Below are 24,010 nucleotides of genomic sequence, written 5' to 3'. Positions count from 1 at the left end.
GTTGCATTGCGATTGTTCAGATTTTTTTACTAAATGTTTAAAATTTGCGATGTTAAGATTTTTTAACTAAATGTTCAAAATTCTCGATTGTTCAGATTTTTTTTTACTAAATGTTCAAAAGTATAGACATAATGCATTGCAATTGTTCAGATTTTTTTTACTAAATGTTCAAAATTTACAATGTTCAGATGTTTTTACTAAATGTTCAAAATCGCAATTGTTCAGATTTTTTTTTTAATAATTGTTCAAAAATATAGATGTGGTGCACCTAAATCTAAGTGCATCTTAAAATTTGCCAGTATTTTTTTTTATTATAAAAATAAACTTACAAAAATAACCTTTCTTGAAGATCTAAAAAAATCAATTACTCGTAACCTTGTTGTCTCTTCTCAAATTCTCAATGCTCAGTTGTTCGTTCTGAGCTCTTCCTCTTTCTCCGTTTCCCGCTTTCTTCTGGTTTTCCGGTTTTCCGGTTTTCCCTCTTCTCTACTACTCTACTTGCTTTCCATTTTCAAAGCACTCGATTTTCTAATCAATTTCTTTCATCTTTGATTTCTAATTTCTCCAATCGCCTTTTAATCTTTCGCTCCTCCATTGAAGCCATCTTCTAGTGTAAGATTATTTTTCTTTAACCACTGAAATCAATTTTACATTCTAGGGTTTATTTTATGCAATTTCGAGAAGAATTTTATGCAATTTCGAGAAGAATTTTATGTGATTTTTTAGCTTTTTCAATATTGGGTTTTTTTTATATGCAGCTTAATCTGAAATGGGTAGTGACGCAAATTTAAAATCATGGGTTTCGGACAAATTAATGACATTTCTTGGCTACTCTCAGCCTACTGTCGTGCAGTATATAATCGGTTTATGTAAGTATAAATTTTTAGGTTCAATTTCTATTTTTACTGAAGTCAAATCATTGAAATTGTTTGTTTTGTGAAAATTTGATGAATTTTATTTGGTTTTTTTGCAGCAAAACAGGCTTCTTCTCCTGGGGATGTTGTTGGTAAGCTTGTGGAATTCGGGTTATCATCGTCAAGTGAAATCCGAGCTTTCGCTGAAGAGATATATGCTCGTGTTCCCCGTAAAACTTCTGGTGTTAATGTGAGTTTTATGATGAATTTGATTTATCAATTTAGCTGTAGTACTAGTTTCTGTAGTATAACTTACAATGTGGAACATAGATTAGGAACCTAAACTTGTGAATTGGTACATTGGAACACTTTTCGGAGTATAATTAACAAAATTAGGTAGCGAATTGTGTACTTGTACTTGTTCCGTAAGCAGACTGAAATTGTAGCTTTATCTTTGAAAAAGTATCCTGTAATGTGCCCACACAAGTGATGCATATAGTTCAGGACGGTGGAAAGAATCTGATACTTGAGGGATGTTCATGATGCTATTTCTCAGGACATGTTGATAACATTTGAATGTTTTAGACTTTTAGTTGGTGGTGTTGAATTTGATGTGTAATCAATTATTGGAAAAAAAAAATGCCGAGGAGATTGATAGGTGTATTGGAATACTAAACAAGATTGTATTTCCCACAAAACTTCTGGAGTTAATGTGAGTTTGCTGTTGAATTTGCTGTATTGATTTAGCTGTAGTACTAGTCAGTGTAGCTTTAACTTACTATCTGGAACATAACTTACGAACCTAAACATGTGAAATGGTACATTAGGACACTGTTCGGAGTAATTTAACAATATTAGGTAGCGAATTGCGTACTTGTACTTGTTCGGCAAGTAGACCATGAAATTATAACATCATCGAAAAAGCGCAGTAGAGATATAGATAGATATATTGGAAAACTGAACAACATTGTATTTTCTTTTATCAGCTTTATCAGAAGCAAGAGAGGGAGGCGGCAATGTTGGTTAGGAAACAGAAGACTTATGAGCTTCTAGATGCAGATGACGACGATGATCGTATGCCTGTTTCCAATGCTGAGCCAATGAAGAAAGAATCACACAAGAAGCGGTTCAGGAAGAAAACTGACAATCCTGAGGATGAAGATGATGAGGCATAGTGTTTACTTTTTTTTTTATTGATTGATCAGTTTTCATTGTTATGGTAAGCTGCTAGATGATTAATTTATGAATTGACTTGTCATCTTTGTTGTTGACTTTATGCCATACTGCAGGTGACGGTAAGCAGAGAACAAAAAAGACAGGTCAAGAGAAAATATTCTGATGATGATGATTCTGAGGTATGCACTTGCTGATTTTTTTCAATTCATCGGCCTTCCCATCTCCTAGTCTCATAATTCTGAAGTTATTTTTGTATTAATCTGGGGAAAAATTTGGTTGGAATCTAAATTTGGGGGTACACACACACACACACATATATATATTCAAAGTATGTTTAATTTCTACATGAGGTTGCTTTCTGTTGATATTTTCTTGATTTGTCTATTTCATAAACAGTCAGAAGAAGAAAGAATACGTGACCAAAAAGAGAAGGAAGAATTGGAAAGACATATGAAAGAAAAAGATGCTGCTCGAACTAGGAAGGTAACATTTCTATGTCAGGACGGTTCAAAGTGGACTAATGAATTCTGTTGCATTAATTTTGGTTTTATTTTTAGTAAAATGCTTTTTGCTGTGTTTCTTTGTTCCATTCTTGTTCTTTCCATGCTTTGTGGTTTGGCAATGACACCACTTTTATTTACAGCTAACAGAGACGAAGTTGACGAAGAAGGAGGAAGGTTAGTTACAAAGAGTTACAATTTCGTCTTAAGGGGACTATTCTAAAGTTTGAAACTTCAAAACCATTCTGTTGTTCTATTTACTTTAAAGAAAACTTCATTTCTGTTTTGCAGAAGAGGCAATTCGGAGATCTAATGCTTTGGAGCAGGATGATATAGATGCACTTAGGTTAGTTTCTTGCTTAATCTATAGTTATATGACTCTAGCATTTGGCATAATTGCATCTTACTTCAATTTTTGAACTTTTTCCAGAACATGCCATTGTTGATTCATTGCAGGGAAACCTTTTTTTTTTTTTTTTTTTGTTCTCTAAAATTGAAAGCCTGTTGCTCTGCACCTCATTATTTTTTAATGCCTTTTTGGCCTCAAATTGCCTCCTCTCTCTTTCTCTTGCTTCCTCTCTCTCAAATTTTACAAAGGATACTAAAAAAAATCCTGATTTGAAAATAATAATTAGATGTACATTTGTACATAATTTCTTTGAAAGTTCTTGCTCGTATGAAATTTTTGGATTTCGTAGAATTCCACAGAAAGATCCTTTTATCTTATTTATAAAAGCTGTAGAGTGAAGGGCCATTATATTATGTGTGCTGAGAAATACTATCACAAATTAATAATGAATCTTAGAGTGGAACCGTAGTCATCTGAAATCCAGCTTAACCTTAGAGGCTTTGTCATCATTGTGGTGTGAAGATGTTGTTATGCATGATTTAGGTGGAAAGTATTATGCATTCAATTGAGTACAACTGTATCTCTAAATATTTTGTTTGTATTTATGTAGTAGTAACAGCTTCGTCATTTGATGAATATAAAGGTGATATGAATCGTTCCTTAAGGGTTATCTTTATGTCTTTGAATCCGACCTAGCTCTCTTTGTTAAATAGCATCATCAACTTTGGACTTCTGTCGATATTAATACATGTTTTCTACTAGGTTAATCTTTATCATGCAAAATTGAGTTGAAGAAGTGCTCCCAGTCTCCCATCATTGATTGTGTTTCGAACTTTGATGAAGCTTTAGATGATTTTAACTCGATGTTGAATAAGACTAAAATGAGTTTACTCTGCCTTTGAGACACCCTCATTCTGGTTTAATTTGCTTTTGTTGCTGTTCTTATTGTGATTACACTTGATTCTTAATGGTCCTACTTTGTCTACTTTGTCATTAGAAGGCTTATTAATTTCATCAATTTATTGCCCTGGCTCTTAGGGTGGCTCCTTAATGTGCTTTGTAAACCTTACATTGTTTTTGTGTGATGATTGCAAATTTAATTCTGGTCACCATGAGATTCCTTACTGATATAGTATTAGTAGGTTTGCAGCTAAAGAATTCTGTTCCTTGTTTCCTGTGCTGATGTTGCTTCGTCTTTGTTTTGCTCATCTGCTGCAGAAAGGTTTCAAGGCAAGAATACTTGAAGAAAAGGGAGGAAAAGAAATTAGAGGAGCTCAGGTATGTCTGCAGTAGCACCTTAAGTTATTTTTTTATTTTCTAAATTGTTAAATAGGATTGAGCTCGGGTAATTGGCTAGTTCATGTATTTTTCGCCTTTTCTACCTGATCTTATGTTTAATGTGATGCAGAGATGAGATCGAAGATGAACAGTATCTATTTGATGGTGTTAAGCTTACTGAAGCAGAGCAACGCGAATTAAGGTGATTCTTTGTCCATGTACTTAGTGATGTCTTTTAAAGTGTCATCATCTTCATATTCATTTGCTAGAATTGTTAACTTATTTATCTTCCTCGTATTTGTTTCATATTTCACAATCTGAACAGTACTGTCTTCTGGAGTCACTCCTATTGTGTTTCTTTTTTCTGTAGTCTTAATATGCCTCTTGCTTTGCATTATTGAAATTGAGGTGTATACTGCAACGTTTGATGTAATTTAATCATGTTATTGGTGGTTTTCATGTGTCCTAGACTCCTAGTAGAGTAATAGCCGGTGTTCACTGTTCATCATATGTTTTTTTCCCTTAAAATTTGTTTTATAATATTTTTGTTTTCATGAAAATTCATGTGTTTTATTATCAGGCTTCTCTTAAATTCTTTAAACATCCTTATGCTGCTGACGATTTGAATCCTTCTCATGTGGCGGTTTTGTTTATGGCATGGATACCATTTATAGTTTTAGGATTTACTTGGAACATGCAAGTATGCAACACAGCTAACCTCTAGTCCTCTATAAGTTTCTGCATGTTCTAGGGCCTTTAAAGTTTCTTTAGTTGTAATCTGGTTACGTTTTTGTTCAATTGTTTCAATGTGTTTTTTGATTAAATATATTTGTTTGTTATTTTTTTAATTTATAGCTGAATGACATTCATATTATCACAGGTACAAAAAGGAAATATATGAGCTTGTCTCCAAAAGGAGAGGAGAAGATGCTAGTGAGATAAACGAGGTGATTTGTCTTTGTTGTTTTTTCTCTTGTGATTGCTGTTTTTGAAACTCCCCCCCCCCTTTTTTTAATTTTTTTTATAATTATTATCATTTCGCCCCCCCCCCCCCTATTTATTTATTTTATTTTTTAAATTTCAATACCTTTAGTAAGGTGTACTCGTCCGTTATGCTCCTGAATGCATCTTACTGTATCCGATCACATTTCCTTGTTATATTGGGCAGTTAATCAGTTATATGGCCACTGCATATCCATCAAAAATATTTTGTTTGTTTGGATGTTTTTTGGATTATTTTGTTACAGGTCAGATTCATCATCACCTTCAACCATTTTTGCCACAAGCATGTTTATAAGTTTATTAGTCCTAAGCTAGGTTTGAATTTACTTGTGTATAGCCAAATCCTAAGTAAAAACTGTTATACAAGCTTCATAAGTTTTTAAAGTTAGAAGACAAGTAATTTTAAACTCTGTTTATCGATTCTTTGGACATAAAACATATCTACTAATGAAGTCAGTGGAAGTCTAATTATTTTCCTTCCTAAAACATGGATTCAAATTGTGTTAAGATTACCCTTGGTTCTCATATAAAGTGCTGTCTGTGGGCTTTCTGATAGTTTGGTGTACATGTATTTGCTTCTGAATCGCAGTATAGAATGCCAGATGCATATGATGATGTTGACGGTGGAGTGAACCAAGAGAAAAGATTTTCTGTAGCTTTAAATCGTTACAGGTATGTATATATATATATATATATATATATATATATATATATATATATATATATATATATATATATATATATACGGAGTGGATTTTAATTCATCAACACTTGGCTGTCAGTCTAATTACGTTTTCTGCCTCTTTCTATTTGTTCATTAGGGATGGTGGTGAATCTGGGGGTAAGATGAACCCATTTGCTGAACAAGAAGCTTGGGAGGATCACCAGATTGGTATATTTATATTACAAGAAGATTTTGAAGCATATTTTCATATTCTTCATTTTTAATTTCTTTTCCTCTCTAAACTGAAGCCCTTTCTTTCAGGAAAAGCAACCCTCAAATTTGGTTCCAAAGATAAAAGGCAGAATGCTGAAAGCTATGAGTGAGTCTTGTTTTCTCGTTGGTTATATCTGGCTTTATTGCTGATGTCTATGTTTAACTTACCACTTTTATTTGTTTACTTTTAATTCAGATATGTCTTTGAAGATCAAATCGACTTCATAAAGGCCTCTGTAATGGATGGGGACAAGGTAGAATAGATTATGTAATAATTAAGATCTTGTTTGCTTGTCACTTGTGCTCGTATATGCTTATAAGTTATAATTGTTGTTCTTTTTTGCAGTTTGAAAGTGAGATGCTTACTGAGTCACAGGAAGAGTCCAAAGCAAAGACCGCTTTGGAGAAGCTTCAGGTTTTTAATCCGTACTCATATTTTCTTGTAGTTCAACCTTCAGAGTAAAAAAAAAAAAAAAAAAAAAAAGTAGCTAACAAAAAAAAATAAAAAATGCTGTATTTAAATGAGATGATTATAATTGAGTAAATGACTGGCATCCTGAATTCTTGCTTATAAACAATGGAATCAGAGACTTATAGATGAATGAGTTTGAAGTGGGTAATCATGCTGACTTCTAACTTTGATATATAATGGATGTGTGTATGCCTCTTTTACTATGATCAGTTGTGAAATTACCTTATTTAACTTGTATTAATTAATTGTGCAATTACACCCAACACTAATTTCCCTGCAAAATTCTCCATGAAAAAGAAAATATGGCAGCCATTTATCCATGATCTCATGTATTTTATTTTTCTTTGCTAGTATGCTGTCTTCTTATTGTTGTTGCTGCTGTTGTTGTTTTATGTTGTCTCGTATTGCTGACTGTTGTGGCGATGAAAGATTGGCCACATATGGCTGTACAAACTTCTGTCTATCCTCATGTTGTATATTGCCTAATTAATTGCCACAAGTATGATCTACAAATGTTGTACCTCTTCTTTTTATTGTTCTCCTTCTGTTCATTAACCAAGGGATTAAATCAGTTTAAAGTAGCTTAAACTTTTGATGTCTACTTCCTGAGCTACGATATTTATGCTTGTGGTTTTGCATTATGCAATTCTATCTTCTTAAGTTTATTTTATTTGCTGAATCTGGATGTTTATGTCTACATTTCCCTGTTAGTTGTGGGAGAAGTCACTGTTTTTGACATGATTTTGTTATTTAACAAATTTAGTATGTTTCCTTGTTTTCCTGATTTTTTTTTTAAAGTGTAAGAACTTGTATTAATATAGTTCTGTGACTTTGTCAAAAAAAAAAAAAAAAAAAAAAAGTTCTGTGACTATTCATTGTCCTCTGACTTGCCAATCTTGCTTTTGACGGTATTCAGCCTTTATGGAGTTGCTGTTTTTTTTTTTTTTTTTTTTTTTTTTAAAATTTTTTTTTAAAAATAGTGTTAATGTGTTCTTTGATCAATAATCTATTGTCTTTTTTCCTTTGGTGATTTCTATTTTGTCGGTGCTTAGGAGGACCGGAAAACCTTGCCAGTCTATCCATATCGTGAACAGTTACTTGATGCTGTCCGAGATCATCAGGTATTTCAAACATCTGATTAAATGCTATGTACATCATACTTAATGCGCTGTCACTGCTATGTGATGTTGTGGGTTGTGACCTGTCCCCCTTGTTTGTCTTGTTAGGTCCTTATAATTGTTGGAGAGACTGGTTCTGGAAAGACTACTCAGATACCCCAGTACCTCCATGAAGGTGGATATACAAAAGTTGGAATGGTAGGTGTTCTGTGCTAAGTATATGTAATATCAGAACAAATCTTTTGTCTACTGTTTTGTTTTGCAAGTATATGTTCTCATATGGTAGTTGTTCTTGTTCTGGATTCTGTTGTTGTATTAAATTTTCTATCTCATTCTTTCTTTCCCTGAAAAATTTAGATTTGTTTTTATGGATGTTAATTCTTTCTGTAAACTGTAAACGTTATATTTCTTGCGAAGATGTTGTAATGTTTCTCCCTTTTTTTTTTTTTTTTTTTGTGTGTGTGTGGACTTGCTTCCCACTGCATGTATCAATAAGAACCTTGGTATTACCGTAAGCTAATGCGAAGTGCTTATGAAGCTTTTCTTTGCTTAACCGCTCTTGTGTTGAATTAATTCTAAGCATTATGCTTATAGAAGCTGATATGCGTATGTGCATGATTTTGTATTGTTGGGCATATTCAAGAATGGTTAATCCTATTTCCTCATTTTGCCTTAATCATTTCACCCCAAACAAGAAACTGGTATTCTGTTCTTCACTCCCTCTTTCCTACCCTCACTGTTTTAGATTCCCCGAGTCTCCAACCTGTTACAGATCTTGAGAAGTCATCCACTACTATTACTCACTTCAACACCAAATCCACGTCAACTTCTAATCCTCACAATTCCCAACCACTTGTCACCTGTAAGGCTATAACCCTTTCAGATCATCCCAACCAGCAATCGTCTACAATTACCACTCTTTTCTCAGTCTACCTCTTTTATCCTCAGAACCATCCATCGCTAAGTCCTAGCTATCACCACTTTTATTGTCCATGGTCACTACTTTCTTCTAGATAATACCTTCATTACCAACTTCTCCCAGCCCCAGAACCTTCCCTTCCTGACTATTGTGGTTCTGTCAATGGAGGTTGGGTCCAATTATTTCCTGGTCGAATTTGGCATCAAACTGTTATAGGAAAGAGGCGAGGGGATGTTTGAAGTTTCTTTTACGTAAACCAAAAAAATGAAAGGATTTGCTTGGTAAATAATTTGATTTACCTCCGCCCCCTCTCGAGCCAAACAAATATTCAAGTTCTGGGATCAATTCTCTACCCTCTCTAGTATGAACCAAATGGTCACTGAATGTGTGTGTGTGTTTTTTTTTTTTTTTTTTTTGAGGTGGACTAGACTCATAATTAATTTAAATGAAAAATAGTTGCTGTTTAGTACTTGACTACCCTACTACAAGGAAAATGACTGCTATATGCACAGTTGTGTAGATGCCTGTAAGTCGACATGTGTTAGTTTATGAAAGTTCATGTATACTCGCTTTTCTGTCGAGATACTCTTGTGGGTTATGTGGTTTGTGTAGTGAGAGTATCTAGTTATCAAGAATTTATTTTATCTTCTTTAGAAGCATACTGCATCAGAAATTTCAATGAACTTGTTCACGTGTCTGTTCTGGATATGCCTCATAGTTGCTACTTCTATGAGTTATGATATTTGTCAAGCACTGGTTAGAGCTCTGACTTCTGACACCTGTAGGAGTGCAAAATAGATTCTTGATTGCTACATTTAAAAGTACCTCCAAGCCAATTATTCCATTGTAATTCTAGATCAACCATGTTGTATTGTTGGAGAAGACTACTATTAGGATGTGTTCTCCTCACCTTATTTTTAAATTTGAACTTTTGCTCGGAAATACGTTTTTAGAAAAATATTTTCAGATAAGTTCATACAAGTTACGTTCAGGATAAAAGCTCACATGAGTGAATTATAGGTGAAGTTAACGCAAATGCACCCTAAATAGGTTCTGGTTTAAGGGAAATAACAAGAAGAAGCTTTTGTCTATACATTATTTAATCCACCCTTTTGACAATGGTTTGAGTTTTTATAATACTATCATGAGTAAATTAGCTGGATGCATTTAGATATTGTCATAAATTCCTGAAAAATCAAAACTTTGCTTTTCCTGTAATGCAGATTGGATGTACTCAGCCAAGGAGAGTTGCTGCCATGAGTGTTGCTGCTCGTGTTTCCCAAGAAATGGGTGTGAAACTTGGGCATGAGGTAAGCTTTGTTCATTGGTTGCCGATTTATGTCACTTGTTGATATCGTACCTTTAAGGTCTCTGATATTTTTAAAGGATGGAGGGAGTATATTGCTTCATGTCTTACATGAAATTCTAAATACTGAAAAAGGGTGGTGAAATGTTAGACATTAGGGTTTTGGATTTTGCTTTGCTGTCTTTTACGTTTTTTTTTTTTTTTTTTTTTTTTTGTCCAACTAATTTTTCAAAAACAAATTGCCATCTTTGCAGAATTTATTCTTGTAATTGTGGAATTTTGTAATTACTTGTGACTTTGTGATGTGCTAGAGTTTAGTTCGAAAACAGAGGATGATTCAAGCAATCAAGAGAAGTGAAATAGCTACCCAGATATTTTGTATTGCAATCCCAGAAAATTACAACACAAATGCCCTCTTTCGAGAGAAGGTTCTCTCCCAAGCAACTCAACAATATTTTTCTAGATACTTTCCCCCCAATTCCTTAACCATATTTATAATCAGAGTTTAGCCTAACAAACTCAATTATTACAGCTAACACAGAGAATCAAAATAACAAACTATATTCTGAATTACTCTTCTGCCCTCAAGCATAACAAACTCTGTCCACTCAGCTTCACACATCAGCAGCAACATTATTCTTGGGCCTTCTCCTTGCATAAGTAAAACGGACCTTAGGCCTAGGATAATCCCTTGCAATACCTCCCACCCAAAGATTCACCTTGTCCTCAAGGTGGAAGCAAGGGAACCTTAAATGGACTTCATCAAAGAATTCCCAGGTAGCTTCGAACTCTTGCAGTCCCTTCCATTGATTGAGTACTTCCATGGCAGTCTGAGAATTCCTCACTCCAAGAACAGCCTCAGGTTCTACCTCCATTATCATGTCAGCAGACAAGTGAGCAGGAAGCTGTGATGAAGTTTGGTGCGCACCAAGAGCCTTCTTTAACTGAGAAATGTGAAAGACAGAATGTATCTTAGCATGAGGGGGCAGCTGCAGCTTCTAAGCTACACTCCCTATACGCTGAACCACAGGAAAAGGGCCATAAAACCTGGGAGAAAGCTTGTCATTTGTCCTGCGCACCAAGGACTTCTGTCTATAAGGCTGTAGCTTTCGATACACCAAGTCCCCAACATTGAATGAGCCCTCTCTTCTGCCCTTATTCTCATGAAACCTCATATAAACCTGAGTTTGTACCAGATGGTACTTGAGATCATCAAGCATGGCATCTCTCTCTTGCAGCTGCTCTTCGACAGAAGAAACAGAGGTACTTCCAGCAGAGAACCTAACCAAGTGAGGAGGATCATGCCCATAGAGTGCCTTAAAAGGAGTACAATTTGTGGCGGTGTGAAAGGACGTGTTGTACCAATACTTTGCCCACGGAAGCCACTTAGCCCAGCTGTGAGGTTTGCCATTTACAAAGCACCTCACATAGGCATCAACCCCCTTATTAACCACTTCTGTTTGCCCGTCTGTCTGTGGATGATAGGCCGTGCTGCGCAAGAACTGTGTCCCTTGAATACGAAATAACTCTCTCCAGAATATACTCAAGAAAACTTTGTCCCTGTCCGAGACAATAGAGCTAGGAATACCATGAAGTCTGACCACCTCATTGACAAAGGTTTGAGTCACACTCTGAGCCTGTGAATGGGTGCTTAAGTGGAATAAAGTGCCCGTACTTAGTCAACCTATCCACCACGACTAGTATGGTATCCCACCCCAATGACTTGGGGAGACCTTCAACGAAATCCATGGATATATCTTCCCACACTCTCTCTGGGATAGGCAAAGGCTAGGCTGAAGGAGACCCAAAGGAGTGAGCGTTGAAGTTTTATTCTGCTGACACATGTGACAATGTTGCACATAAACCCGAACATCTTTCCTCATACCAAACCAAAACCATTCTCCAGCAAGTCTTTGATACGTCTTTAAGTCACCCGCATGCCCACCAATCACTGAATCATGGTACTCTTTAAGCAATTTTCTGGTAAGTTCACATTGCTTAGGAATTACCAACCTGCCTTTATATTTCAAGACTCCACTATCCTAGGAAAACCATTTGGGAACCGACTCTCCAGCCTGAATTTGAGAGATTATTCTCTGTAGGATATCATCCTTCTGGATAAAAGATTGCACATAATCCCATCGTAGGCCACACGAAGTCACCATGTTCCAGCACTCCACCTCTGGTGAAAACTGACGAGACAAGGCATCTGCCAATTTATTCGTAGGCCCTGGCTTATAGTGAATTTCAAACGAGTAACCCAAGAGTTTGCTTACCCATTTTTGATATGCTTGACCAACTTCCCGTTGTTCGAGGAGAAATTTGAGACTCCTCTGGTTAGTCCGCACCACAAAGTGGCGGCCAAGCAAATAATGCCTCCACTTTTCAATGGCAAGGACAATTGCCATCAACTCCTTTTCATATATGGGTTTGTTCCTGCTTCGCACACCTATAATCTTGCTGAATGGTCAGAAGGAGTACTGCACCCAAACCGTGCCCTATCAGTTTCCAACACAAAAAGGAGAGAAAAGTCCGGGGCAGCAAGGATAGGTGCGTTGACCATAGCTTCTTTGAGAGTGTTGAAAAGTTGGTCAGTGAGAGGCCAAGCTATGAGGGCATAACCTTGGATAAACTTCTGGTAATAGCCCGTGAAGCCAAGGAATCCCCTAAGCTCTCTCAAATTCGAGGGAGGAGGCCAATCCATCATGGCTTGAATTTTGGTGGCATCCACCTCAACCCCTGCTGCAGAAATCACATGCCCGAGATATGCCACTCGAGTTTTGCCTATCTCACATTTCTTGTAATTAGCATGGTGTGTGGCCAAAGTTTTCAGCACTTGTCTAAGATGGACCAAGTGGGACTCTTCACGCATAACTAAAAACTCGTCATGGCCATCGTGCGTGCGAAAAGCAATCTTCTGCACGTCTTCTGCCTTTACTCGAATCTGGTGGTATCCAGATTTCAGGTCAAGTTTCGTAAAAATGGCCGCCCCGCCCAATTCATCCAACAATTCATCAATTACGGGGATTGGAAATATGTCTGGGATTGTTTCTTTATTCAGAGCTCTGTAATCAACACAGAATCTCCAGGAATTGTCCTTTTTTTTCACCAAAAGCTCAGGAACTCAACATATCAGACACCAATTTTTCAATTTCATCTTTATGTGATTGTGGGTACCTGTAAGGTCTAATGCTGATGGGATTAGCACCACTGCGAAGAACAATGCAATGCTCAATTTGTCGTTGCGGGGGCAACCCTTGCGGCATATTGAACACCTGATGGAACTTCTGCACCAAGGGCTAAAACACCTCTGGCACTAATGGTTCAGCTTCATTCTCCACTCGTTCCATCCGATTAAACTCAAGCAAAAACCCCTGACCCTCTTTCTGCAGATTCTTGAGCATGACCTTTAACGAAATCCCTGTTCTCCCGAGTTGAGGCTCCCCCTTCAAGGTTACTGTATTTCCTCCCAATTGGAATTTAAGAGTTTGAGTTTTCCAATTGGTGGTGGTGTTCCCCAATTTTTCCAGCCACTGGATTCCCAGAATAATGTCGGAATTACCCAGAGGTAACACGAGAAAATCTTCCACGGTCGTTACCCCTGGAGGTCCAGCACGACTCCTTTACATTCTCCTTCCCCTTGAACAGATTCCCCCGTACCCAAGGTCACCCCAAAATTCTTAGAGTGGATCAAGTGTTTCGTGGCGGTGGAGGAGATAAAGTTATGTGTTGCTCCGGGGTCAATCACCACCACCACAGAGCAACCGTTGACAGTTCCAGCCAACCTCATGGTTTTCGGGCTGGTTAGCCCCATCACCGAACTCAAGGTGACTTGCGGTACAATAGACGGCGACGGTTCTAAGAGAGGTGGTGGTGCTATAGAATTTTCAAGGAGGGTTTCAGCCATGGACAACTCACCAGAGTCCTCGCCGTCCTCGTCTTCCATCGTCAGCAGCACACTCAAGCCGCGGCGCTGGCAGCGGTGGCGACGGGATATGGGTTCGTGTTTAGGCCAGTGTATAGGTTCGAGGTTGGGGATGTGTTGGGGTTGGTTCGTGTGTTTGGGTATTGGGTTCTCCACGTGTTTGAGGTCGGGTTTTGGGCTTAGTTTTAATTTTTCTTCAATCCGCATGGAGAGATCCATGGTCAGATCCAACGTGGGTGGGTTTTGGATCCGAACTTCGACCCGGATATCTTCTTTAAGTCCATTGATATACTGACCTTTGGCAATTTCTTCTGGAACTCCATCAATGGGAGCGAGCAATTCGATGAACCGGCGACAATACTCAGCCACCGAGCCGGTTTGCTGATGAGCGAGCCACTGCTCATGAAGCGACCCCGTGGCGGTGGATCTGAAGCGGCGGAGGAGGAGCTTCTTCAAGGTGTCCCAGCTTGACACGGTGTGCCTCCAGTGCTCCCATTGGTACCAAAGCAGAGCATCGCCATCCAGAGCGACGATCGCCGCCTTCCTCCGACAATCGGTAGAAATGGAAAAAACGTTCAGCTCTGAGAATCCACCCATCAGAATTTACACCATCAAAAATTGGTAAGTCAAGTTTCCTTAACTTCCAATTAGATTGGCCTGCCTGAGAACCTCCATCACCATGATCCAAACGAGGTTGTGAAGAGAATGGGTTTTCCCAGTGATAACTGAGAGCTTCCCCAGATTGCGGTGCATTGGATAAGGTGGAGCGCACCTCCGATCGGATTTTCTCCTGCCCAGCAGCAATCTGGTCAGATATCTCCGATTTGAAGGCCGCCATTGCTGTGGTGATTTCGCGAGCAACGCGCGAGGGCAGCCCTGAAATCTCCTGCTCCAGTAAGTCCAAACGCTGACCGTGATTAAGGCGAGCCATTTTCTTCTCCGGCAAGAATCGTCACTGCTCTGATACCAAATTTGCTAGAGTTTAGTATGAAAACAGAGGATGATTCAAGCAATCAAAGAGAAGTGAAATAGCTACCCAGATATTTTGTATTGCAATCCCAGAAAATTACAACACAAATGCCCTCTTTCGAGAGGAAGGCTCTCTCCCAAGCAACTCAACAATATTTTTCTAGATACTTTCCCCCCAACTCCTTAACCATATTTATAATAAGAGTTTAGCCTAACAAACTCAATTATTACAGCTAACACAATTAAAATAACAAACTATATTCTGAATTACTCTTCTGCCCTCAAGCATAACAAACTCTGTCTACTCAGCTTCACACATCAGCAGCAACATTATTCTTGGGCCTTCTCCTTGCATAAGTAAAACGTACCTCAGGCCTAGGATAATCCCTTGCATGATGTTAGATATATTACCCAAGAATGTAAAGTAATGGTGTATCATACATTCATACAGTTGTCATTACATGTGTTCTCTTATGAAAAACTTACTGACCATATTTAAAAATGGAATCACAGCACTGATCATACTTAAAAAAGTTCATCGTTGATACTATAGGGAATCTGTGTTGTATTATTATGTCTATGCTTTCATGACAGGAATTCAATTATTCAGTGGTTTAGCAGTTGTGATGTTCATGATAAATAGCCATGTGACTATTAGCGAATGCAGTAGTTATCAGTATGATATGCTATTATGCTGTGCCCTAAGATTGTACAACTTTGTTTTCATGTGCAGGTGGGTTATTCCATACGGTTTGAAGATTGCACATCTGAGAAGACAATTCTTAAGTATATGACAGATGGTATGCTTCTTCGCGAATTTCTTGGTGAGCCTGACCTTGCTAGCTACAGGTGACTTGCTAGTTCCAGACTTGTCTAACTCTATTCTTCTATCCAAGTTATATGCCTAGACATCTGATTTGTTATTTTCTCCAGTGTTATCATGGTGGATGAGGCACATGAGAGGACACTTTCTACGGACATATTATTCGGATTGGTCAAGGTAGGTGCAATCTCTTGTTAATCCAATCCCAGATGTTTCTCTCAATTTAAGTGAGGTTGACCTACCTGGTAAATGATGGGGTTGTAGTGCTTTGTAAAGATTCCAACTGTCTTATCTTAGCTAGTCGAGGGAAATATTTGGATGTTTAGGACTATGTGTTTCTCTGGCAGTGAATATTGTTTTGTTTCTGTGATCATTACCAATTTATCTTGCTATATACTCAGAAAAGTGCTCCCGTGTAATAGGATGTTGCTCGCTTTCGGCCAGATTTGAAGTTACTCATCTCAAGTGCAACTCTTGATGCCGAGAAGTTTAGTGACTATTTTGATTCTGCTCCAATTTTCAAAATTCCAGGGAGGCGTTACCCTGTCGAAATACACTATACAAAGGCACCCGAAGCTGATTATTTGGATGCAGCCATTGTTACTGCGTTGCAGATACATGTCACAGAATCACCTGGGGATATTCTTATATTTTTGACTGGACAAGAAGAAATTGAAGCAGCAGAGGAAATACTGAAGCATAGGACTAGGGGCCTTGGCACAAAGATTTCTGAACTTATTATATGCCCCATTTATGCCAACCTTCCAACAGATCTGCAGGCAAAGATATTTGAACCAACTCCTGAAGGGGCACGTAAGGTTGTGTTGGCCACAAATATTGCTGAGACTTCTCTGACAATTGATGGGATTAAATATGTTATAGATCCAGGTTTCGTCAAGATGAAGTCGTATAATCCACGAACAGGGATGGAGTCATTGCTGGTGACACCCATCTCCAAGGCATCAGCAAATCAACGTGCAGGTCGATCTGGACGAACAGGGCCGGGAAAGTGCTATAGATTATACACTGCTTACAATTACTACCAAGATTTAGAGGATAATACTGTCCCTGAAGTTCAGCGAACAAATCTTGCAAATGTTGTGCTTTCCCTTAAAAGTCTTGGAATTCATGACTTGTTGAACTTTGATTTCATGGACCCACCACCATCTGAAGCATTATTGAAAGCTCTTGAGTTGCTCTATGCACTTGGTGCCCTAAATAAGCTAGGTGAGCTGACTAAAGTTGGTAGAAGAATGGCGGAATTTCCCCTTGATCCCATGTTATCAAAGATGATTGTTGCTTCTGAGAAGCATAAATGTTCAGAGGAGATCATTACCATTGCAGCAATGCTTTCTATTGGGAACTCGATATTTTACCGCCCCAAGGACAAACAAGTCCATGCAGACACTGCAAGGATGAGATTCCACGAGGGGAATGTTGGAGACCATATTGCACTTCTCAAGGTATTAGAGCTACTCTATGTTTAGATTGTTTTTTCTAAAATTGGAAAAGGAGAGAAGCACACTGGTGTGGTAAAAGGCATTCATATTATTCTTTTGACACTTTTTTCATGGAAAGCATTATTTTTTCTCTTATGCTAGTGCATTAGACACATTGGTGTCTAAGAACTCCTTCCTTCTCTTTCTAATATGCTTGGATTTATGCCGAGCATGATTATTGTGGAGCTCGATTTTTATTTCTGTGAATATTGCTGAATTTTCTGCTATCTCTGTAATATTTGTTGATTTTTGTGCTAAATTTTTGTCCTCTTTCCCTAGATCTACAATGACTGGAAAGCATGCGATTATGGAAGCATGTGGTGCTTTGAGAATTATGTTCAGGTATGCAGTCTTTTATTTTCATTTTATTTGATTTGGTAAGGAATAGTGCTAACTGCTCTATCTAAAGATTTGGTAGCATTTCTTTTTCTATAGGATGGTGCCTATGTTAGTGCTGTCTATCGTAGTTATCTGATTCATGCTCTCCAGTAAATATTAAATTCTGGATTCTTTTGTTTAGGTCAGGAGTATGAAAAGAGCAAGGGATATTAGAGATCAACTTGAGGGACTTCTGGAAAGGGTTGAAATTGAAGCCACGACGAGTCTAAATGATTTGGAAGCTATAAAAAAGTCAATCACTGCAGGTTCTTATGCAAAGCCCTCTATTCAGATTTTTGATAACATATGCTATCTGTGAGACTGTAAGATAAAGTAGTAAATGCAATTTTACATTAACTGCTACAGGTTTCTTTCCTCATACGGGAAGGTTACAGAAAAATGGATCTTATAGGACAATCAAGCATCCTCAAACTGTGTACCTTCATCCCAGTTCTGGTTTAGCACAGGTAAGCTGTGTTTAGTTTTCAGTTGCTTGGATTCTGTTATTAACGTCAAAGCAAAATCCATCAAATGCATTTTCATGTACTATTCTGTATGTCATGCATTTATATGATGTGAAATTTTCAATGCACACGTGAAGTATTGGTACAACAGTGAGGTAATTAATTTTAATTTTATCCTGGGGCTTTTAAGATGGCTTCGTGGCATTTAAAAAAGAAAAAATAACAATAAGTGGTGAGCATGGGTGGGAAGAGTGGAACTTTGGAATGGTTTTTGGTTTGATAAGTGGCTTCAATTTGTCTTGTTTATTTGAAATTTTTGTGTTGGAGTTCGAACTTCGAATTATAATCAGGTACAGTAGTGAAGTTTTTTTTTTTTTAATTTAGGTCATCATCTCTTTGTCGAGGGCCATTGGATGGATTGATCATAGTCATCTTGAATGGCTGTGCAAAAAATTCTCATTTAAAATTTTCACGAACTAGATCCTGATGGTTTGTTGTCACTTCTTTTACTGAATCTTCTGTTATAGCTATGAACTTGATTACATGATTTGGCCAAGTTGAAGTTAAATCTATCCTGATGGTTTGTCCCCAATCTCTCTATCCCAAGCCAAAAAAAGGGCAAGGGGGCGGGGGTTGTAATTGACTTTTCTCTAAGTTTGTCGTTTGGGGGTTGGTTATTTACATGCATTTCTAGTAATGCCTAATACTGCAAAATATATGCTTTCTGCTTGTGTGTGTGTTTTCTTTTCTGTTGCATACCCTGTTCCCCTGACTTGCCTTGTGCTCCGAATCCTTGGTTACCTAAGTTTGTTAGTATACGAAGTATATAGGTTTTTATATTGTTTTTGGAACTGAACAATTGTTTTCTTTATGAGCAGATGGAGCCACAACCAAGATGGGTAGTATACCACGAACTGGTTCTGACAACGAAGGAATATATGAGACAGGTGACTTTTCATCCTTCTTCCTTCTGCTTCCATTTGACTGTTTTGAGTATTATATTTTGGATGGGCATATATATTCTTCTGCTAGCTTTCATTTTCTTTCGAAAATATATTTTTCGTACATTGTTAAGTTGTTGACTCGATTGGCTAATTGCAGGTAACTGAGCTAAAACTGGATTGGCTGATTGAGATCGCTCCTCATTATTACCAGATGAAGGATGTCGAAGATGGTATATGCTCTCAATCACCCTCTTTAATTTTTCATACCTTCTGAATTTTTTTTCATCGATACTGTTTGATACTTTCTATGTTTCAATTAGATCTTGTTTCTGAAGTTGATTGTATTAGCTGCTAATTTGATTTATTTTTTTTTCTCTTTGCAGCTAGCACAAAGAAAATGCCAAAGGGTAAGGGTCATTCGGCTGCTACTCAGGGGAAGTCTTGAAGAGATAGTAAAGTTTAGTGTATTTTTGCCAGAAGAATTAACTGGGTTCGTTTGGTCCCTTTTCTTAGTTAGAAATCCTATGTTTCATATCCGATTCTTTACAGCGTAGACTTGTACGGTAAAAATGTATATATAACCTCCACAATTCCGCAGACTTGTGTTGTTGAGGTCAAGCCCAATTTTGTAATTTTCTTCAACATCACTTATTTTCACCTTTTATAAATTATTTAGATTAGTGTAATCATAAATGAGCAGTAACATACTTACATACGTAGGTGTAAACCCTTTAGCGACAATTCTAATCGTTGTAATCAATATTGATTTTAAGGAGTTTCAGAACTTGTATGTTTTCTTGTAAACAGTTTATTTATCTTTCGGTTTTTTACAAGCCACATTGTTTTCTCTGCGTAAAATATGGTGAAATTTAGAGTTTTAAACAATTAATCGGTATGTATGAAGATCGACCAAAAGTGGATCGGAATAATATAGAGGGGAATTAAAAAATAATCCACAGGGAATGTGATTTTATTAGTACTTAATACAGGAGCTAGCTATTTCAAAACTGAGCTTGGGTATGTATTGCCCTTCACAAGCTCTACTTTCAACTTTCTTAAAAATTACCATACATAGTTTTACCTTGTACGTGTCACCGTGATTGGTGGCAACAACCCCGTATCTGCCCTCTTCGCCACCATTGCTAAATGCTCTCGGTGGCTCTTCTTAACTTAACACAACTACACAAGTCTATTAACTAAAGATAAGTAAAACTTATACAAGTAAATTTACAAACATGCAATAAAACTGACTATAGGATAACATTTTTTCACACATACATAAATTTCATACTATAATAACATAAAAAGGAAAGGCATTCCTTCAAAATGGCCAAAACACTAACTACAAATCCGTGTCTTCCTTCCCTCCATCTACGACCATTGCAACATACACTTCTAATTTAGAGCTCATCATCGTCGTCATCGTTATCAGCAATGTTACGAGTCGAGGTCATATCTTGAGCAATCTCCTTAGCATTACGCAAAGTATCACCAGCCTTCTTCTTAGCAGCATCATACCCTTCCTTGGCCTTCTCCTTCATCCAACTCGAATGCTCCTCTGCGGCTTCCTTAGCATCTTGGGCCTTCTCCTTGGCATCTTGAGCCTTTCGAGCCGTTGCCTCCTTTGCCTCATCAACCTTCTGGCCCGTTGCCTCCTTGGCCTCTTGAGCTTTACGGCCTACTGTTTCCGATTGTTGTTGGACTTGGTCTTTGACATTCGAGGCCTTGTTAGAGGCCTCGTTGGCGTATTGCTGAGCCTTGTCCTTCACCACTTCGGCATGCTCTGTGGCTGCATCTTTCGTCGATGCAGCCTTGTTCGCGGCATCTCTAGTAGCTTCGGATGTTTTATCTTTAGCTTGTCGTGCCTTTTCGTTTGCTTTGTCGGAGGCTTCATTTGCTTTTTCATATGTCTTCTCTTTGGCTTCGTTTGCTGCCCATATCATAAAATTATAATCTTGCACTTTACTCGATCAATATTGCACATTTGTACTTCATTTATAATCATTCTATTGTTAAAAATCTTTATAAGCTTGATTTATGATCTATGTTATGGATTATAACCATTTGATTTAGTACAAATTAACAAGATTTAAAGTTTACACATCTAAGCAAAACAAGCTATTAAGAAATAACTAATACGATGTACAAAGTATCATATTGTTGTGAATAGTTGTTGTCGTACTGTTCCAATCCCTCATAATAATTATAATACCCTCGTAATAATTATAATATGAATGTAAGATGAAATTATATAGTCGGGTTTTACTTGTAATTTCCTTCCAACTAATTTAAGTGACAACATATTAGTAGATAAAATCTAATCACAAATGATTATGCCATATTACCATCATGATTTTCTAAAACTATTCAAAGAATCCATAACACAAGGGAACAAAAGGCCACCATAACACAAAATAGCATGAATCCATGCATACTCCAAACTCAATTTTTTATTCAAGTATGGTTGTACTAGGGTATGTTACGTTGCGCACTTAACACTTTCAATAAAGGTATTGTTCCGTACACTCTTAGGAATTAAGGGTGATTACGTGGATATTAACTAGTTCAAATTTTGTCTACATCACTGCATACATTACCTAAACTAAAAATTCATCTTGGTAATTATTACCTGCATCACCAACATTTTGATGTTTTAATCCAAGCCCCTCTTGGATCTTCTCCTTAGCCCACCCCATCCACGATTCACCGCCTTCTTTAATCTCCTCCTCGGTGGCTTCGTGTGCATGCGACACGGTGACATTGTCCGCCACCACCACAGCCACCACAATCACCAACAACATCAACTTCATCCCGGAGCGTAGTCGTGCCGTCATTAGCTAATCACGTATGCTGTTATGTTACGCCAAATAGTTAAATATCAACAACTACTATGATTAATTAATACAAAGTAATTCTTAGGACACAAAAGTTAGATTATATGTAAATGAAAGTTGGAGATCCTTGAAGAATAATTGTAACTAATTTAGGCGTATAATATAGAAGGATATGATATTAGGTAGTTTTAAATTTAGAATGTGGTGGAGCGAGGGAATGGTTCTAAATTACACGTGTGGTAAGGGGTGTTAGTTTCATTTTCCAAGTGTTGAGAAGAGAGTGTTGCATGTGTTTCGATTTTGTGTTCATTTTGCCACCTATGTTTTCCTTTCTTGTGGGTGAATGAGAGACCGCCTAAAACTCCCTTTTTGAAATCGTTTTCCAACTCCCTACGTTACAAAATAATTACTCACCTTCGTTTCATAGCATCATGTATGACAATGGAATATTTTATATCTTACACACACATATTTCCTCTGTTTTTTAATAGTTGCAACACACCTTATATTACGTTTTTCGAGAAAGTGATTAGACTAAGTAAACGAATTAATTAAGCTATAAAATTTTAATCATAGAAACTTATCCCTTCTTATCGGTGGTAAAAATTTGTGATTAATTTATCCGTTTACCTAGTTTAATATTCTCTTAAAATGCGTGCTAAAAAGGTGTGTTGCAAGTAAATAAAAACGGATGAAGTATAATTGATACACATAATGTAAAACAGAGGAATTATTTATTTGTTTTTATCATGTTTTTATTGTATAAAGAATCATAAATAACTCTTGTTTTTACCCGGTAAAGATTATTGAGAGAATTATTACAAAAATTATATAAATATCTATCTATAAATCACAAAGGATGCGTAAAAGAGTTTGTGAATAGTGTCAAAAGTCAAAACATGTCAACTAATCTGAATTTAGAGGAGTAGGTATTAACATTATATTGTCAGTGTGTTTGTATGTACAAGGATAAAAAGGTCGATATTGGTCTTAATTAGGTGTTGTGGTACAAAGAAAAAAGTGCCGGTGCTGGAGTCTTTAATTATGACGGCTTTAATGATGTTTGAAGCTAATTGTCCGACTGTATATTCAGGTTAACCAGGACGGAAGAGAAGAGTGAGGTAGGTTAAAATATTTTAATAAACCAAATTGACTAATAATTAAAGAATGACACCTGATCTATATAACATTTTAAAGAGGTAAAAATCGGTTAGGGTTTTAGGAGAAGAAAGTCCCAATGACAAAAAAATTTTAAGGTTGCTAAACGATGAGATTATTTATGTCAATTTTTTCAAATTAAAAAAGAAGAAAAATATTAATTATGGAGAAAATTCCCCTATAATTTAAGAAAGAAAGAATACAGCTTTACAGAAGGAGGAACATTATTAAGCCTAAAAAACTAAATAAATAAACTACAAAATAATAAAATATATTAGGTTTTCTATAGAAGCTTTAAGCCCTCCAAGTTTCTTACTAGTTCCAATATTTCCCTAATATTGCAACATAAGGAGGGGAAACATATTTTAAAAAGAGTTTAGAATTAGAGAGGGATAAAAATAGTTGGATTTATATAATAAGATGATCGAAAGAGAAAAAACAAGTGTAAATAGGGAAATGTTGCAATACTTTGCAATTTAATAGCCGTGGGACGAAAGAAGTGTGATTTTCATTCCCTTGTTTACATCATTTTTTTTTATAAAATGTTTACATCAATTTACTAACATTAATAATTGTACTATTTGAGTATGGAGTATTAAAGTAGAGAGAAATAACATTAAAAAAAATGCGTAGTAGTAATTTTCCAAAAATAAAAGTGTAACACTTCCAAAAAAAAAACGGCCACATAAAAGGGTTACGTTAAGTAAGTCAGACTACGTTTTACTGTTTTAGCACACTTAAAAAATCACCAGTGAGACGCAATCTAAGTAAAATTGTATAAGAACTTTTTATACTACTGGAAGTCCTAATAGTAATATTGATGTTTTTTTAAAGTATTACTAAGGCCTTGTTTAGTTTAACTTATTTTTATTTAAAAAAATAAAATCGGATCAAATTATTGTTTTATGTTCAATTTTTTATAGCTAAATATCTTAAATTTCGTAATGAACAAAAATTATGAAAATTACATATTAATAAAATACCCATTATTATGAATCTAACAAGACCCCCACTTGGTATATTTTTTTTCTTATAGATTATCGTACACTTAAGGTCAACGTTTTTATTATATTACTATTTATATTAGACAAGACCAGATCAAATA

At 36.7% G+C, this 24,010-nt stretch overlaps 2 protein-coding genes across 3 annotated transcripts; one reads left to right on the top strand and one right to left on the bottom strand.

Moving 5' to 3' along the window:
• The first annotated feature begins 327 nt into the window (after positions 1 to 327).
• Positions 328 to 19,703, top strand: LOC110722038 (pre-mRNA-splicing factor ATP-dependent RNA helicase DEAH1-like). 2 transcript variants are annotated; one of them, XM_021901262.1, is made up of 28 exons: positions 328 to 612; positions 759 to 869; positions 974 to 1,104; positions 1,841 to 2,023; positions 2,144 to 2,209; positions 2,427 to 2,513; positions 2,674 to 2,707; positions 2,822 to 2,876; positions 4,098 to 4,157; positions 4,288 to 4,359; positions 5,038 to 5,104; positions 5,749 to 5,831; positions 5,981 to 6,051; positions 6,145 to 6,202; positions 6,293 to 6,350; positions 6,443 to 6,511; positions 7,621 to 7,689; positions 7,795 to 7,884; positions 9,829 to 9,915; positions 15,539 to 15,654; positions 15,739 to 15,805; positions 16,051 to 17,091; positions 17,407 to 17,469; positions 17,648 to 17,771; positions 17,872 to 17,972; positions 18,848 to 18,916; positions 19,071 to 19,143; positions 19,297 to 19,703. In XM_021901262.1, exons 2-28 carry the CDS (start codon positions 770 to 772, stop codon positions 19,356 to 19,358), a joined length of 3,156 nt encoding a protein of 1,051 aa, XP_021756954.1. In that variant the 5' UTR covers positions 328 to 612; positions 759 to 769; the 3' UTR covers positions 19,359 to 19,703. The 2 variants fall into 2 exon arrangements, with proteins under 2 accessions (XP_021756954.1, XP_021756955.1); XM_021901263.1 differs by lacking the exons at positions 328 to 612; positions 759 to 869; positions 974 to 1,104 and having other exon boundaries at positions 1,947 to 2,073.
• Positions 19,704 to 20,149: 446 nt separating this feature from the next.
• On the bottom strand, positions 20,150 to 21,926 carry LOC110722039 (late embryogenesis abundant protein D-29-like). Its single transcript, XM_021901264.1, has 2 exons — positions 21,543 to 21,926; positions 20,150 to 20,843 (listed from the first exon to the last, which is right to left on the bottom strand). The coding sequence occupies exons 1-2, from the start codon at positions 21,745 to 21,747 to the stop codon at positions 20,314 to 20,316; spliced, it is 735 nt and encodes a 244-aa protein (XP_021756956.1). The 5' UTR covers positions 21,748 to 21,926; the 3' UTR covers positions 20,150 to 20,313.
• Positions 21,927 to 24,010: the final 2,084 nt, after the last annotated feature.

This window comes from Chenopodium quinoa, unplaced genomic scaffold (genome assembly GCF_001683475.1).
Source record: "Chenopodium quinoa cultivar QQ74 unplaced genomic scaffold, ASM168347v1, whole genome shotgun sequence".
In the NCBI taxonomy this organism is placed as follows: domain Eukaryota; kingdom Viridiplantae; phylum Streptophyta; class Magnoliopsida; order Caryophyllales; family Amaranthaceae; genus Chenopodium; species Chenopodium quinoa.
The sequence above is the reverse complement of the archived record's forward strand: the minus strand, read 5'-3'. Positions and strand labels throughout refer to the sequence as shown.